Source organism: Cyanistes caeruleus, chromosome 3 (genome assembly GCF_971803275.1).
Source record: "Cyanistes caeruleus chromosome 3, bCyaCae1.hap1.1, whole genome shotgun sequence".
NCBI lineage: Eukaryota > Metazoa > Chordata > Aves > Passeriformes > Paridae > Cyanistes > Cyanistes caeruleus.
In genome coordinates, this window is record NC_141703.1 from 55,998,054 (window position 1) to 56,016,646 (window position 18,593).

At 38.5% G+C, this 18,593-nt stretch overlaps 1 protein-coding gene and 1 long non-coding RNA gene across 8 annotated transcripts in view; both read left to right on the top strand.

Annotated features, from left to right (window-relative positions):
• The window catches only part of DIAPH3 (diaphanous related formin 3), a 203,669-nt gene extending 198,406 nt beyond the window's left edge, over window positions 1-5,263 (top strand). For 5 of the 7 annotated variants that reach the window (XR_015284568.1, XR_015284567.1, XR_015284566.1 and 2 more), the window contains one exon: window positions 3,773-5,263. Coding sequence is in view for 3 of the 7 variants with exons in the window: in XM_023932632.2 (XP_023788400.2) it covers window positions 3,773-4,029 (257 nt within the window). In the remaining 4 variants the exon portion in view is untranslated. Of the gene's footprint in view, window positions 1-153; window positions 200-3,772 lie in introns of all 7 variants that reach the window. The other 2 variants (XM_086881142.1, XR_015284565.1) reach the window with 2 other exon arrangements.
• Window positions 5,264-10,004: 4,741 nt separating this feature from the next.
• On the top strand, window positions 10,005-15,873 carry LOC147654162 (uncharacterized). The gene is made up of 3 exons (XR_015284569.1): window positions 10,005-10,422; window positions 11,738-11,869; window positions 12,861-15,873. It is a non-coding gene; the product is annotated as an uncharacterized LOC147654162 (long non-coding RNA).
• The last annotated feature ends 2,720 nt before the right edge of the window (window positions 15,874-18,593 follow it).

An 18,593-nucleotide genomic window follows, 5' to 3' on the forward strand; every position in this document is an offset into this window, starting at 1 on the left:
GTGAATGACAAATTTCGATTATTGAAAGTGACCAAATAGTCGCTTGAGAAACTTGTCTCAACTACTTCCAGTATATACAGGAAATTATTAAGTTCTGTCTTTATCCAGTGATTTTTAATGTCTGATTTCTTTTCGTCTTGCTACTGCTGGAAGGTGCACCTTGCTACAGTAGGTGGACAAATAGTGCGTCTCCGGAAATGTAAGCTTTCTTCTTAGCATGAATTCATGCAGAAGTGCCTTTCCATGAGTGGTTTTTATTTAACCTTCTGTGTGTTTAATTCTATTCACTTCTTTAGAAGTGTATTTGAACCAATGCATTGTGTAAATACATTATTTGTTTCAAATATAGTTTATTGTCAAAAGCACAAAACAAATTTATGTATGTCTATGATGTAATGGTTCAAAGCATTTTAGGAAAAGTCTGTTAATACCTGTATGGTTTGTGGATTTTCTCTGTGTTCTTTTTTTCTGGAAACATAGGTGGCCAATGTCACTAAGCCATGTCCTGGCTGTTTGGGCAGCCATATCAAATACTGTCTTCAGAAACATATTAAATTCCTGCTTATAACTGGTTATGGTTTCTTCCTATTGCATGTGAATTCCAGAACTTCATTTGCCTGGTTGTTCAAGGTTTTAATGTCTAATAGCAGTAAATTAATGGCTGTTTATTGTACTTTGTCAGTTAACTCTTGACTTCTGGCTTTTCTTGCACGTATGTAACTGTATGCTTTATAGCCTTTATCATATGGAGCCAAGTCTGGTTTTTCCACAGCTGTGGTCAAAGCTGTGTGCTAACCTACAGCAGTTAGCAGCCATATAGTTCTGAATTCACAAGCAATATGCACTAGTTTTTTTAGACCACCTCACACTGACAGGCTGAAAATTAACTTCTTTGGTTTCACCACTATAGCACAGGATTTGAGGAAGGTAAGGTTACAATCCCATGTCAAGGTAGTAGAATGGATGTGGTATCAAATCACCAATGCATGTGCATTGTGAATCAGTGTGTGAAGCAGTATAGAGTGCTTAAGAGTTTGGATTTAACACAAATTAGTTTCTGTTGTCTTAAAATAAAATATTGAGGAATTAGTGAGACTTTTTACCTTGATAGTGCCTCACTGATTTTACACTTTGATCTAAAGAGAAGTCATCTTTTGCTCTGATAAGAATGCCATGAGCAGCACAGATACCTCAAGTAATACAGTGTTAATTCTTTACATGCACATTTACTAAAGTGAAATCTAGGGCTGTAAGGAAATTTGTACGCTTTCTGAGCCAGGCCTAGCAAAGTTCAGTGTTTCTGAATAAAATTCACAATAGCCAGTTTGCTAAGCAGGGAACTATCTACCTCCACATCTGCTAATACTGGACTTGCACTTAGGCATAGAAATGCTCTGTGGAGAAGTTCCTCCTTGACTGAAGAACATAAGCAATAAAGATGTCACCTGATTTAGAAAACAGCTGAAATAACAACTTTGAGATGATTATACTGGATTTAGATAAAATGTGAGACCAAAGTGTTCTCATTATTAAGGAATGCTGCTAATCACTACTGTGAGACTTTGTGATTTTTGTAGTGAATTTTGACATTATCATTGCAAAGGAGATGAAACAAGAACTACTAACATTAACTAAACACAGTTTAAGGCAGTTTCCTAATGCCATTTTTCATTGTTGCAGGACTCTTCAGAGTGAAGGGAAAGGCTGGTCATTCAAATTAAATATTGCACTTTTTAGTATATGCCTAGAAATTCACAATTGCTGTTGTTTTAAAGGGAAAAAAAGGCATGGCTGTCTTCAGCTTTACTCTGTCCTATTGCTACACAACAATTCCATATTGTAGGCAGCAATTTATGGGACAAACTTAAGTGAAAGCCTCAATTAGTTACTGAGTTTCAAAGTGGTAAAAGAGTTTGGATAGATCCCATGAGCTACTACTTATTAATAGTATAATTATTGCAAGAGTTCCATGCTTAGGCTGCAGTTGTGAATTTCACTCTAAGGTACTTCTACTCTGCCCTGTGTACACTATGAGAAGCTGGGAGATTTTACTGCTGGATTTTACTTAGAAGCCTTGGTTCATAAGAGTTCCCCATGTCTGTTATACAGTCTAGTTCACTACACCTAATTCACCCTCACATTTTGGGGTAAAGACTGCTGAAGTGCAGAGTAGTTAAAATTTGGTTGTTGGTACATTTGAGAAGCTTACTTTCAGTGCCTAATTTCTTTTAGACTTTTTTAAAATCCAACAACTGTGCTTCATCTCAGATGATATAACAGTGTGTTTTTTTATACGTAAAAGTGTTGATTTTTAAACATTTTATATTTTTATATTTTATATTTTTCCTGCTGCCCCTAGATTGAATGTAAACAGAGAGATCTGTGGTGCAGCTGGTAGTTTGTATCTTGACACAGGTAGCATGCTTTTATCAACTTGCAAATATGTGTTCAGAATCAATAAGCATAAACATTTAAGTAGAATGGGATATTTAAGAGTGCACATACAAGGGATATTTTCATTATATATGACAGGTTTATTACATATAATTATAAAGATATGTTCATAACCAGTCATTGGCCTCCTGTGATTCAGGGGAACTGTGCTGCTGCATATTCAAGGTCAAATTATTTTCCGTAGTGTAAAAAAAATTATGTTTTTCAGCTAAGTGTCAAGTTTGTCTTAAGAAATTTTAATTAAGAATTGTTTATCTGATTTAAAAGATGATGGAAAGGAGGTATTTCTTTTCCTCCACTTCCCAAAAGGTGATCGTACTTACAAAATTTGCTGAGATTGTCCAAGAAAGTGTGTAAAATCCTCATCCATCACTAAGAGCCCCTGGTCAGGGAATGACAGTGCAGTAAATATCTTCAGCAGCTGCCTTTTAATGTACAAGCTGTTTTCGGTAGGAATTTTCAGCACTCACATAAAACACACTGTCATGAGTGACTGCCTGTGCTCCAAAGTCATTACTATTGGGATGATGGAACATCTTTCAGCGAATAACCAAAAAACTTTAAATGTCATGTCAAGTGTGTTGAAGGCATTTTCAAGCCTTGCTCAAGGTTACATGAATATTGAGTAGGCCTGTTTTAAAAAAGTTTGAGATCTATGAGAGAAACTACTCATATGCTGGTTTGGAAAACAGTCACTTGATCTGGAAGGGGGGTAGGGAATGACAGAAAAAGATATCTGTCTATTAATACATGCCAAACCTGCAAAACTCCTGCCTGGATATTAACTGAGTGCAACTTTGTGTGACAGGCAATTCCAGTGATGTTTAGCAAAAAATAGTGAATTATGCAATTTCTTGAAATTACTTAGCTGCCTAAAAGTTCACAAAGGAAAGAAAAGGTATTAAAATGGATAATTAAATTAAAATAGATTTTTAAATACATTTTAAAATTTGAACAATTTAAAAATATATAGGAAGTTTAATTAACAAGGTAAAATCTTGTAAGACACTGAGAAGTGCTAGGTGCCTCTGACTCCAGTAGGAAAGGAGGATCCTGTCAGGCTATAACCGTGATTTTGTAAGAAATATGGATGTTAATCTAATGAAGACATGTAAAGTCTGTATCACTTCCAAGGGACCAAGTCCACTGCTTTTGAAGTGATAATATATTTTGTCTTGCCTCCTTGGCAATCATTACTCCTTGCAGTACATCATCTGCATGTAAAATTTGTCTGATCAAGAGGTCTTTTTATATTACAGAATATTGAAACTGAGTATTTTAATAGTGAAACAAGATTTGTTTGATTTGTCTTCTGCAGAGAACCAGAAAGGACAGCCAGAGAAGGCATGTTCGCACCACAGTATCAGTTTAAACTCGACAAGAAGCCCGGTCACCAAAGAAGTTACATATGATGTGGAAACAAGTTCTAAGGTGTTGAACAAGGCTGTTGGAAGAAAGGAAGCCTGTCATGGAGAAAATGGCAAAGAAAAGAAAATAGATCCTATCAGGTCCCCTTCAAAGGGAGAAACCATTCCAGAAGTAGAAGCTCTCTTGGCAAGACTGCGAGCATTATAGAATAATCATATAACAGATTAAATAAAAGTTAAAAACACTACGTATTTAAAGAAACAGTAATTTTCTATTTTTGAAGTTACATACTTCTGAGTTCCTTACTTCTCTGTGGAAGAATGATCTGCTTCTAAACTTTGCTTGCAAGTCTATACAGGACAGTACTATAGTTTTGCATAACTGCAAGATGATTTTTTATTATATGTTTCTACTTAAGCATATGAAAAGTATCAGACGAAAATAAATACTAAATTGTTCCAAAGCACAATCCTTTTAGTGGACAGGCTGCTAACCATCTGTTTTGAGTGCTTCTGAAAATAGGAATATCTTTTATGTACTGTTAAATCATCATGCCTGGGAATAGGGTCAATAAGTAACAGAAAAGTTATTCTTATATTTTCTACTGTAATTTCTATATTTAAGAGGCTAAAGCACCAAAAATGTGTCATTATAGTGTCTTTTGCAATTACAGTAATATATAGTATCAACCATATTTCAGTTTGAGCTCATCAAAGAGCACCAAATCTTGCTGAATTATAGATGTATTTACCAAGTGTTAATCCATGGGCAGTAAACAAAAAAATCTATGCAAGTAATACACTTTATGTGTAATTAATATATCTCTGCTTATAAAGTTATTATGATTATTATATCAAAGTAATATATACAATTGCTTTGATTGCAAGGTTTTTTGCAATTGTGTCTACAGTGGGGGAAAATGTCTTCACAGTAATTTACCAGTGTAATGTTTTATCTTTTCACATGGGAATTAATATGGTTCTATAAAAGGAACATGTAATGGGGAAGATTTTTTCAATTGGTTTTTCACAAACTCATTTTCCAGTAGCCCATAAAGTCTTACTTGCTGGCACAACAGGAGTCTTACAAGTGATTGCATCTCTTTTATCCCACTGTCACTGTACAGTATTGCATGTTCGCTATCATATTTATTAATTGCACAAGAGAAAGAGTTGCTACCAATGTTACCAAGTAGGGAGCTATTGTTAGTCTCTTTTCTCTGTTATTTAAAGCTTCCTTATTATAAGAGTGTATTAAGAATCTAATGTCTTTCTTCTAAATTACTTTATTTTTCTTACAAAATGCTGAAAAATATGTCTTTCAATAAGAGTCAGTTACATGAAACCAGTGTTTCAATGCTCCAGTGCTTTTTATGTCCTTGTTTAAGTTGCCTTTGTACTTCCTGCACTAAACATTAATAAAGTTAATTAGAACTTGAAAACTGGGCCTGATTATACACATGGCATAGGGGGGTGTTCAGCCATCGTGGGAATCAATCTCCAGTTTCTGGGACTGTTGTAGCTGTCATTATACACTAATTACATTTCCCACCTTTGCTGAAAAAAGAGAGGTATAAACACAAGTCAGGGAAGGCCTGTCAAACAGACATTTCTTCAGCTCCCCTTGCAAAAAATGGGCACAGCTGTCATACAGAGACACCTTTGGGAACCTGAGATATATCTTCAATGTATAATTCGAAATATAGTGACTGATAGTTCCACTAAAGTCTGCACCTTCAGTATTAAGACTTACTACCCCTATTTACAGGATGCAGTAAAAATTACTATCTAAAAAGTCCAATATGATTGACTACATAAAATGACATTTCAAACACAAAGAAAATGTCTGTTCAAGGGGAATAAAAGTTAGCAGTTCACTGGATCTCTTCAGTTGCTGAGGATGTGCTAAAATAAAAAGGCTAAAAGTAGAGAGCCATGTGCTAAAATAAAAGAGCTAAAAGTAGAGGGCCATCTCTTAAATATTAGGAGGATCAAATACCAAGTGGAAGTACAAATTGTTTTCATGAACACTGTAAACTTTGACTTAGTGGGTGATATTCTGCCTCAGAAAACTGACAGTTCAGGACACAGCTGCATAGCTGATCAAGCAAAGTTACAAAATTACCTACTGAGTTTTGCAATGAACAAAATGCTGCTAGAAGCCTAGCAGCTTTGATTTTAAAATAAATATTTATCTTTTAATTACAGAATTTAAGCTTTTTTTTTTTTTTTTTACAGTTTGGGAAGCTTTAAGAAATGTATTCCAGGGCTTTTAGCCCTTCTGAGGTGGTGTGTTTCTGAATTAATCCTTTCAAGGAGCCATCAAGTTAATTTGCAGAGGTTTTTTTGGTGCAACAAGGCAAATAAAAAGCTATGCAACTTCTTAGAATTCAGGTAAATACAGTATCCAGGGTTTTTTCTCCTTCTGTGCTTCTTTGTACTGTCATAACCTGATCTACTCAGAGTTAAAGTACATGGTCCAGCTGAAGTACACAATAAGTATTCTTTCCACATTTTATCTTTCTTTAATTTCCATTAGACGCAAACTCATACATAGGATGTTTTTAATATGAAAAATGCTAGTGTTTCCTAATGAGTTCAGGGAAAAAATAACTTTGAAAGTACTACAGCTGTATTTATATAATTTTATGTTTTTATTAAAATATAAAACTCAGCTTGTAAATTATATAAAGTAAATTGCTTTAATTACATTTTAAAATTAATTCATTTATTCAGTTTAAAATTTAAAGTTATTTCAATTTCAGAATACTTAGGGTAGACCTTTACTGGTATGTGCTAGTCATTTTTAGTAGGTTATCAAGTCTGCTCCTACAACTGAGGGATTGAGCCATGAAACACTTCTGTTAGATATGGACAAAGGTTTCACATACTGTACCACACCCACTCTATAATTCCCACCTGAAAATTTAGGCCTTATATAAAGAGCTTCCTGATTTAGTCAAACATTGTTCAGATAAAAGCCTTTGAAGTAATCTCGCAAGGCTCCTCCCCTACCTAAGCAGCAGACAAGGCACAAACATCCATGACTTTTCATGCCAATACAAATGTAAAAACATGTCTTTTTGATTCTTCACATGCTTTTTTTTTCCTTTCATTTCACTTAGTAAAACAATTTTGATTACTACATCAATTTTGACTTCCTGTGGACACCATATTGTGATGGTGGTCTGAATTTGTATGAAATATTCAAATGTATTGACTTTAGCAAGGCAGGAAAGTTTGGAGCAGTCTCTTCAAGCTGCCAAGCTTGACACCTGACCCACAGGCTGTAGGTAGTACCCCAGCGTGTGTAAGCCCAGAAGGAAAAGTGGGGGAAGTGCCTTGGTTACAAAAAGTCCAGTGGTGCCAGCACCTGGTGGCTGCCATGAGATGTGATACTGCTCTGGATCAGGCACTTCATTAAAGAAGCACAGACCACAGACCAGCAACCTGAAAGTACTTATTTTTAGTTCCCAATTAACATGGCAACACTATACTTGGGAGACTGAAGGGACCACATGTAGGAAAAAAGTGTCTCAGATGCAGTTGTTACAAACAGATTTTCTCCAACAGACAATTTTCCTTGTTTTCCCTTATACAACTATTCCTCAGTCTGGCCTGTCCAAAGTCACATTGTCCAGAACTGCATGAGTTAATGCTGACCAGCTGGAGGTGTTGCAGCCCTTCAGGCTTTATAATAAAAGCTGTGAAAGATGGCATTTACTGATAACACTTTCCACATCCATTTCTAATGAGCAGGACCAAATTATAATTTTTACACTAATCTTACCAAGCCTTACAATATCCAGTAACTATAAAACAAATGGGCAACAAACAGGGGTCAATAAACCCCAAGCTATGGCACCTAAAACATGATAATAAACAAGCAAGGTCAAGTGAAAGAGCTCAGAAAAAAAAGCAATTACATGACAATACTGGTTTGTCCAGAACAAAATAAAGCATTACTATACCATTTTCTAATTTTTTTTTTATTATTGTGATCTGTGGGTTTTAGTAACAGAGCTGCAGCAGAGAAATAACTTCTTTTGAGTCTGAGGAACTGTTTGTCTAGTCTATGAAATAAAAAGAATTAGACAAATTTCACTATCAATTTTTCAACCTAATTTTATGCCAAGATTCCTATATCTAAGAAATTCTAAAATTAACCATCTGCTATTAAAGTAACGACGGTACCAACTAATGAGCTTGGTTTACATTTTTTTAACACATGAAGCAAGCACATTTTCTTCCTTTCCAAGTACACTTTCTCCATTGCACTATTGTGTGTTTTAGCTGAAGTATAGTATTTAGAACAGGACTCTACATCTCACTGTAAAAACATGTTTGAGAAAGCATTCTGGTCACTGGCAGCCGTGAAAAATAAACAAGAGGTGTTCAGACACAGTTTTTCTCTCCCAGCTGCAGAGATAGCCATTAAGTTTCATACGTTAGCTGAGTACATTGAAACCCCTCTGTGCTTCTTCTTCCATAATGCAGCTTTTTCTTTTTGTGATCCATGCAATGGCATACAATGAAGAACTGTTAAGGGAAATATTTTCTAGCAGTATACCAAGAGGACACTAAGCAGATGGCTTGCATGCAACATCAGCCCTATATGCCATAGGAGGCATAACACTTGAAATGTAACCCGAACAGGCAGATAAAGTATTTCATTCCATAGAAAGAAAACAGTTCCTTTCATCTAAATGAGCTTATTCCATTGCTGACACCAGAATTGTATGTATTTTGGAAAGATAATGTACCCCTATTTTTAAATCTGTGTTATATTAGCCAGAAAAAATAAACTCTGGAAAGACAGAATTGCAGAGACTGGGGAGCAGAGTTGATTAATGTGCTGCCTGATTTCACTTTTGGGACCTGAAATTGCATCCAGTGCAGAATGAAGGAACTAGGGGGGAAAAAAAACCCAGTCTCATCTGACATCTGTAAAGGTCATGAAGGAAATGATGGTGGGCGATCCAGAGTTGGTATGGCCACAGGTGTCTTGTCTTTTCAAAGACATATATCAGAATATCCTCAGAATAAGAAATACTGTTGGGCTGTTAGTTCTGAAAGTCCTCAAATGAATCAAAGGAAGGAAAAGTCTGGCAGAGATAAATATGAGCTACCATTAAACCTAAGAATATTTTCATCTCATATCCAGGCACCAGCCCTGCTCTTCTTCACTTTGGTAGCTAAAAGAAGAGCATGAGGAGAGAGAGGAGTCCACATGGTGGCCATGCCTTCCCTATGGCTGTGCCAGACAAAGCTGCTCTTGGCAGCTGCCCTGGCTGGCACAGTGAAGGCAGTGCAGATGCCACTCTGCCCTCCCAGTGTTTCAGACTGTGGAAAGACACAGGAACCATGGCCAGAAAACATGGCCTCAAATCATGGGATCACCATAAAAAAGACCCCGTGGTTCTAGAGCCACGCATTAAGTACAATAAAAAAGACAGTCTTCTAAATTATTCAGGTGTCAAAACAGCACCAGAATGTGCACATATTCCTTATGCCTTCTAAAGACAGCTATTATATCCACTCCAAGTCTGATGACTCCATGCAAGCTGCACAGAAGGAGCTTCAATTCTCAATTATTTTGGCTTCTTATATATAGTTCTGCCCTTAATTGAAATTTTCAGTCCAAAGCAAGCCATTTAAGCTTTGCAGTCTATAACTGTTAGTTAAAAAAGAAGCTTTTGTAAAAGCTCTGTTTAATTTGTTGCATTTTAATGTGAGGGTTGTTGCACATAGTTAAAAACACGGAGTGCGACACGACTCTTTCCATTAACTAAGACAGAAATGGCAATTATGTAGTCTGTTGATCGAATTCCTTACTAACGAAGGGTACTTTCTGCTAATGGATAGAATAGCAGAGCAGTCCAGTCAAACAAGTCACCTTGATAGTGGAATGCAAGACCCATCAATTTTACGACTCCTTCAGTAATGAACCTCAGAGCACAACCCATCAGCACTGCTCCTGAAAGACAACCACTGAGGTAGAGGAACCACAAAAAGTGGTTTGAAATGAAAAATGGGGTGAGAGATTTCCACCCCTTTAGAAGGGGAATTGCTTATGACTAATTTATCTCTAAGGTGCCTGGGCACCACATTAAAAAAGCCTGGACAGAAAGAAATACAATCCTGCCATGTAGTTGGTGGCACCTTGCTTTTTTTTTTTGCTGCAGCATCATGACAACGTAACCAGACCCCTGTCTTCATCTCTATCCTGGAATCCACTGACATTGTGGAGAATCAGAAGGAACCGTAACCGGAGCAGTTATGGATGTATGAGAATTTTTTTCACATGGATGTAATGGATTCCAGCCTGCAACCCCACACCACATATTAATTGCTCAAGCCTCTGGATGATGGTTTGGAAGAGGCAGCTTTCTTCCTGTCCCCTCAGCAGAGGACATGGGTCACTCTTGTCCAGAAGGAACAGACTGAGCTCTCATTAACTTTGGCTCCAAAATACAATTTCCTATTCTTTGATTAACAAATCCCCAAGGAGAGATTAGATGTTTTCATTTTTCTCAGAAGGACTGTGCTACAGTAAATCTTTCCATTATCTAATAAACAGTTAAAACTCAATAACACCTAGGTAAGGCATCAAAGTCAGCAGGCAAGAACAAATTAAGTCCTTCATGAAAGAGGCTGTGCAGGATCATTTCTTCCATTTCCATGTCCAATATCTTTAATACTAAATACACAAACCTATATTAAAGTTAGAATTGCTTTTAATTAGATAAACCCAAGACTTAGTGCTCATCTTTTCATCTGTACCTTTTTCACTGGTGCTTTGATTAGCACAGTTTCAGCACCTTGTCTCAAATTATTAACCTGCCCCATTTTCAACTCAGAAGTCCAATATATGAACACACATGCCCAAAACCTAATCCTGTGAGGTCCCTGGCATGTCCTCGTAAGTACTCATCAACCTCAGACTGCATGAAATTACTCTGATCAAAGGGTGACTGTAGCTTTTCAGGATCATGCCCTAATGAATAAAATATACAAAGGTGACTTGAGTGAAATCCTCTCCAATGTGCTGACAAAGGTAAAATAAAATATTCCCCTTAGGATATTTTCCTGGCAGAACAACTTGACCCCTGTGTGACTGGCCTTCAGAAAGAAATGGATAATACTCTAACTAACTAATTGATTCACTGAACTTTTGGGCAATTTTTTGCCAGATGAGTGGTGTGTCCCACCATATATATGGCAGATACATCTCAAAGCACCATAAAGTTTTAGATGAGTACATAACACGTTTTTAACTTCAAGCCCCTTGCATACTAACTGCGCTGTTAATTGCTGTGGCTTTTATTTCTAAATGCTGCCTATTTTCCAACCATGGATTTAGTTTTTTTTCAAAGCTCTTCTATGCTGCACACCAAGAATTACCCCAGAAATTCAGCTTTGTCCTTGCCCACTGATGAAAGTTTACTATTATGTAGTAATTGCAGTGCCCTGTACTCCCATCCTCCTGAAAATTTTATGTTCCTCCAAGGAGAATGTTTCTTCTTAAAGTGATATAATTTCAAAGGTACAATGTGGCTCACTAAGCTTGCCTTTTGCCCCCTTGTTCTTAGACTTTAAAAGGAGACTGTAACAGTCTGATCCAGCACCTACTGAGAAGAAATCAAAGGCTCCTGTTGACTTCACTGAGTGCTGGAGACAGCTCCTAAATAGGATGACTCAAAGTGCAGCTCTAGCCTGGAGGCAGCTATACAGCTGATACTGTGGGGCTTTATTGTCTCGTAGCTTCCAGCTCCAATCTGCACAGATTTTTAGTATAATTATAATTTTCTTGTTGCCAGCCCAATAAATATCATGCTGGATAGGAGGGTTGAATTACTGCTTGAAATTTTAACCAGCAAAAATGATCCTGTAATCAGATTTCTTATGTCATACAGGACTCAGGATTGTGTACAATTCTAATTTTCCTTAAATGAGCCACAGTCATAAAGACAGCTCAACAGAAAACACATGGTCTACAAGGCAGCATTCCAGTCAGTGGCTGAGCCAGCTGGGGAACAAAGCAATGGGTAAGCAATATTGAAGGCCATGTCCTAGGACGCACTGTCTCTGTGTTGTCTGTTGTGCCATCCCACATATTGTTCATGGGAGTATTGGCATAGGTCGCACTTGTTTCAGGGACAAATTAATAATTATATAACATGGGGGACAGTGGGCCAATGCCTCAGCCCATGCTATGACTCTTTGTAGAGTACTGTTATAGACAGAGGCTTTGTGAACTTGAAATCCAATACCTAGTATTCTTATAAAAACAAAGCATGTTAGAACACTTCTCCTGTCCGTCCACAACTAACTCAGTCATGTGTTACTGACCAGTAGCAGAAAACTCCCCTGCATCACTGAGATCAGTCATGCCTGATAGAAACAACTCTTACCTTTGAGCTAGGTCACGTTGTTAGTGCTTGGCACAGTGCACCTCACTGAGAGCTCTGCCAGGTTTGTGTGCAAGCAAAAGCCAGAAGATTCTGCCTTTGGTCACCACTAACAAGTGGAAGAGTTAATCGTGGTAAAGTTAAATTAACATGAAATGCCTGACTTGTCTCATTCACATTCTTGTGACAGAAGCATATGTTCCTGCTTTACACATGAAAGCTTAATTACAGCATTTTAGGTGGCAAACCAGTTAATTATATAAAAATGGGGCCTAGAAGTCTGTGATATGACACCTTTCCATGCTTCCCTGGGAGATGTCATGAACAAAAGAAGATGTTTATTGTTAGCAGCATCAGGCTGAGGGCTGCAGGGTAGCATTGCCACTGAAGCCTGGGGTCCCTGTGCACAATCTGGCTATAACAGAGAGCAAAATGTGTTTTATACAAATTGCTCTTGCTAATAACAAAAGTGAAAGGAAAGCTCTTTTTTGCCTGGAACAATACGCAATCTCTTGTGCAGGCTTCATATCGGCTCACTTCAGATGTTGCTGATGTAAAAATCCCCAACAGAGATTATCATTCATCTCGGCTTTTCTTTATCACTCATCATGGCTTTCCTCCTACACAGAACAGGCCAATTTGAACTCTTTCAACTGCATATGTCAGGAAGAAAGAAGGCAGTCTGCAGCCATGCCTATTCCCTCCTTCGACTAGAAAGAGAGCCTGAGGGGACCAGCTCGGGTGTGGGCAGATGAAACTGAGCATTTGCAAATGATTAGAGAAACCAGTGTGCTACCTAAATCTAGAATAAAGGGAAGATGGAGCCCCTGCTCAGCATCATGTCACGAACTCCATGTGCTTTGTTCTTTCTTGCCAGGCTTGAAACAGCAGATGTCTCTCGTGCTCACAAAAGAAGGAGGTGAATTGAGTCCTCTTGGCAGAAAATTCTTCCCTTGAATGATGTTAGCACATATTTTTCCTTTCAGAATCTAACACAAGTACCTGGACGATTCTTTTCCCTGGGGACCATCTGTCTGCCTTTCAGTTGATGGTGTGCTGGAGGCTTCCGTACCTAAAGCGTGATCCCACAGACTGTATGCTTTAGCCTGGACCTTAGCTCTATGGTGTTGCCTCTTGTCCCGTGTATTTTCTGCTCAGTTTGGACCTTGAAATTAAATTCCCACTTTTGACCCATCCACCAACAGTCACTCACTAAGCCTATGGCAAAACAATGATTCACTTAAAACCAACCAACCATCAAAGCAGCGGGCACTGCACTTCAAAAAAACCCAGCAGCATAAATTTGTAGCAATCACCTGACAAGAAAGTGTCTTGTTTTGTTCTTCTTCCTGTGTGTTTCTGTGCTTTGCATCAGACTTTGACTGGAACAACAGCTATTCCTAGCCTATGGTATATTTGGAATAATCAACTTCCACAAATGTCTTGTCATTGCACTTGCATGCAGTCACCTGTTTTACATCTCATATTCTGCAGCTATGAATTTTCTCTCTTAAAAATAATATATAAAAAAATGTACAAAGGCTTTATTTTCTCCTCTGTCTCTTGATGACATATCTATGACAAGAATAACTTCTTGAACTTCATCTTCCATGTTTATAATATGAATCTAAGGTTTTTAGAAAAGCAAAAAGAAGGTACAACTTAAGTGTTACATAGCTAAATTACTTGCTATCTGTGTTTTTAGAGACTTTATCTCAGAAATCCCTGTGAACATAATAGGAGAAATTACTTAAGCTTGCAGAAACAAGGACATCTCAGAATGCTGACCTCCCAGTTTCACCTTTATCTCACCTAATTATATTGACATGCAGAACTGGATAATGCCCTGCTACAGCATTCCAAGATGCTTTGTAGATCATAGGTGCAGCAGTACACTGAAAGCCTCTGGCTTTATGGCAGATTTGCACTGTTTCAGGGAAGGCAGAGGGGGGTTGTCTAGTGTCATGCTCCAAAAGGGTGAAGGGTGCTACTTTTGCACAGAGGGCTTCTGAAAGCCACAGCTGCTATCAGATGGCAAAACACCTAGTGTGTTGATATGTTTGCTTTTATTTATTTATTTTAAATAGAAGTGAAATCCACAATCCTCCAAGACTGCTGCAGATGTGGTATCAAGACAAAAAGCAATGAGATTTTATCCCTAAGCAAAGATCGCTGTGCTGCTGAAGGCAGAAAAACCTTTATGCCAGCAGCTCACAAAAGAAACCATGAGATTTTCTAAAGGTAATTGAATACTGGCAAAGGAACATAGCAACAAAAACAAACCATCTCTGATCCCTGAAGGCAAATGTAGGGACTTACCTGTGTCTAGCAGTTGGAAGCTATATGCTATGGAAACGATTCAGTGCTGTAAACATGTCTAGTACCTAGCTGATCTCTCTGCTGTTTTTTCAGTCATGTAAACATCTCTTGTACACAGCGTCCTTTGGCAAGGAACTCAACCCTCTTACTGCCCCCCCTCGGCATCTCCTTTTGTTTATTTTGAACCTGACTCCTACTGACACCATGTGCTGGCACTAATCCTCATGTTGCAGGTATAACGCCAATCTCACTGGCAGTTTAGGAAAAACCGCGCACTCCAAAGGCTCGGCAATTCATCATAATTTCCAGGAAGAAGCAAAAGAGCAGTGGTGGTGATTGCTGTCTCTTTCCTAAGGGGAACAGAGGAATGTATCTGTCAACCAGACATGGCATCCAGTGAAAACTAACACCAAGTGTTCCTGTGTGGCTCATCCTTATGGTATTAATAATACTGACAGGAATGGCCATGGCAGAACAAAAGTGACTACAATGTGTTGGAGTGTGGGTGAAAATCCTTGCATGTGCCAATTGTCCCTAACAATAATCATGTTTTGGGTAAGAGTAGAAACAGGCTTATGGGGGTGGCACTGGAGTACTGGCTTCTCACCTGTGGGCTGTTTCTTAATGAGCAGCTGGGTAAGGATTAAGGTAACTTAATGTGTCTGTATTTAATAGAGGATAGTGAAACAAGGAAATGAGGAAAACCCATGCTGGAGGATGGCATCCAGCCCTGGGGTCCTCAATACAGTGACCTGTTGGAGAGGGCTCAGAGTAGGGCCATGAAGGCAAGCAGAGGATGGGAACACTTCTGGGAGGACAGGCTGAGAGTTGGGTCTGTTCAGCCTGGAGAAGAGCAGGCTGTGTGGGGAGGCCTTACTGCAGCCTCTCAGCACTCAAGGGTGGCTTATAAGATGGCAAGAAACATTTTATCAGGGCCTGTTGTACCAGGACAAAGGATAATCTTAAACTGAAAGAGGGTAAATTCAGACTATTTACAAGGAGGATTTTTTTTTTTATGAAAAGGGTGAGGGAACACTGGAAGTGATTTCCCATAGATGTGGTAGACAATCCTGAGAGGATCTGGAGGGAGACTAATGAATTCAGATGTTTGCACAGGAAAATCATCTGTGATTATGATCCAAAGTAAACAAAATATGTAATTTTCTAAGAAAATATCCCACCAAAATGAAACAAACAAAACATGGGAAGAGGTATCTATCTGTAGAGGAAAATGTTAGCAAATACAAATATGAGTAAGATGGATTTGAGAGACAGAGAAGTTTCACAATAGGACAAACATAACTCAGGTTTCTAACGACAAATGGAAAGGAAAATATTCAGACACAAAAGAAAAATAAAAGTAACAATGTAACATGATATTCAATTAACAGAGAACATGAAAGCAAGAAATTGGTTTGTAAGAATACAGACATTTCCACCAAGAGTTAAGAAAAGTTGTTGGTCTGATACTCAAAGGAGGAAGAAAAGCAATCAAGAGACAGCTTCAGGAAAGCTCTTTAATTTTCTTGCATGCCTTTTCTGAGAAGGGAAACCGATCATGTGGCTGCCATTTCATAAGGGTGAGTAAGGGACAATGTCACATTTTTTTTTGTAGGAAAATATAGGCTAGGAAGCCTTTAAGGCATAAAGAAGTTAAAACCTTTCAAATTAATTTGGTCTCAGGAGTTTTATTCCAGTTTATACAATGACCATCCTTGAGAACTCCTAAGGGCTCAGGAGGGATCAGAGATCAGGACAGGAAGAAGTAATCATGATGCCTAACAGAAAAGAAGGTTACAGCACCACCTTAGAATGTCATATACACTGGATTCCACGTGGTGTTTCACACCATGCTCTGGGGCTTTCTTGCAGGAAAGCATGACTATGCAAAACCAGTTCCAAAGCTGGCTAGAAAAGTGTATTTTGTTGTAGGCAGAAGTAATCTGTTATGCAAATAGAGATAAAAGAAACCACTCTAAGTAGCTACATGAAGTCACCATGGTAGTCACCATGAAAAACATGGGGGTTTTGTAGAACCAAAGCAAACACAAGTGAACTTGAGTCATCACACTGCTTTAGAAAAAATGGTAATCACCCTGTCGGGGCTTATAGATCCTTCTACAGCATGGCACACCTTTAAAGTAACCAAATCATTTTGTTCAGTCCTGTCAAAACATCCTGGGAAAGCTGTGTCCAGTTTTCCAACACTGCATTTCAATAATAAGTCCAGGCACAAATTTTAAGAGCAAGGACAACAATCAGAGATCTAGCAAACCCTACCTAGAAGGAAAGATTGAAAGATTTGGGGTTGTTTACCTAAATAAGAATGAGGAGGGATGCAAAATAATGTAGGGAAAATGATCACAAAGAGGACTATTCTGTTCTTCAAACCTTTAATGGTTAGGACAAAACTCTCAGACAAACTGAAGTGGCAGTGCTTCAGACAGACAATAAAAGAGAATTCCTAGCCATATGGAGAAGGGCAGTGATTCCACCATACATCCTGCTACCATCATACCCACCCCTCACTGCAGAGGAAATGCAGTCCCCACATTGGATGTCTTTTAACTTCTTCGTCAATCATCTATCAGGATTTCCATAATTAGAGTTGAATCTGACATATGGCAAAATTTTTCTTACCCTCTTAGTTTTTTGTTCATCTTAGAAAATAGGGCTTTCATCCTCCTCCCCCTTCATGATACGGTAGTCAGAATAATCTTATGACACCTAAACTGATCTGCTGGTACAGATCACCCCCAGATGTGTCCCACATTGCCATTCTTTCTCTGGAACCAAACCACAATATTTGACTGCTCTGTCCTCAGCAGATGTGATGCTAGTGCAGAGCCCTGTCCCAGGCATGTGGGAGGGAAATGGGAACAGAGATCTGTTTCTGTCACAAGAGGCAGCATGTGGGGCTGCACCCCAAATATGGCAAAGGCTTTTACTGAATTTGGTTCAAATAGGTGAAGGTGAGGGTGGAGATTTCAATTTCCATACCTAGGTTTTGCATACTAGAATTCCTTTTCTTTCCAAAGCTCAGTATGAGCAGAGGGCTGCATGAAAAAGGGCTTGTGTGAAACAAAAGAGACAAAGGATAAGACAGCAATAGAACTCTGAACACCACCTAATCCTGCTCAAACAAATCTGTTATTTTGGGTATTTAAAGAAAGAAGCCTGTCTACTTGACAAACCAGAGTGGTTCCAAAGAAACTATTACAACCTGTCGCATCAGGTCATACTGAAAAGAGTTTCTATACAGCCCATGATTCTATAAATTACATTTACTGTCACTTTACTTCCCAGCCTGAAGCAGTGCAGACTGGGGCAAAATGAACAGTGACAAAATAGTGCAGGTTTTACACAGTGGGATTATAAAGAATAATATGGAGATGGGAATGAACTTGATCGAATCGCAATGAAAGATTAATGGTGTGACGTGTGAGTAATTGGTTAATGGGACTGGGTCAGCACCTGGTGTCTGATGGTTTGAAAGGAGGATAAGAATGCAGCTTCAGCTATTTGAAAAAGGTTTTGCAGGCCAAAATGTTCCCAGCTCTGAAACTTGCAGAGTCTGGGAAATTAAATAAATCTAAATGTAAATTACAGAATTGTCTGAGGCAGAAAAATCTGCTTTGAGATTGATATTCATATTGTCAGGGTCTGAGGCACGAAGAGGCCAGAGTGGGCATCCAGAAAGGAAAAAACATGGCCTGGGCAAATGAACCTGAATGAAACGTGATGCATTAACCTGGAAGTTATTATAAAGAAAGGGCAGGGGGTAGCCTTGTTAGCGACTCCTCAGTGTGTAACAGAGAGCCATTATGGTAATATGAGACTGTAAAAAATGAGGCCTTGTCTGCTCTGCAAGGATATTAAAGAATGAGTGACACTTCTCTCATGAAAAGAAGGATTGCCCCATTGTCCTTCACCAACATTTTCTCTGTCTTGTCAACAGCCTGGCTGGCTATTGCCCTTCCCTGCAGGTTGGCTACATCTCACCTGTGCTATACCCATGTGTTTTGGAAAGGTAACAAACTCA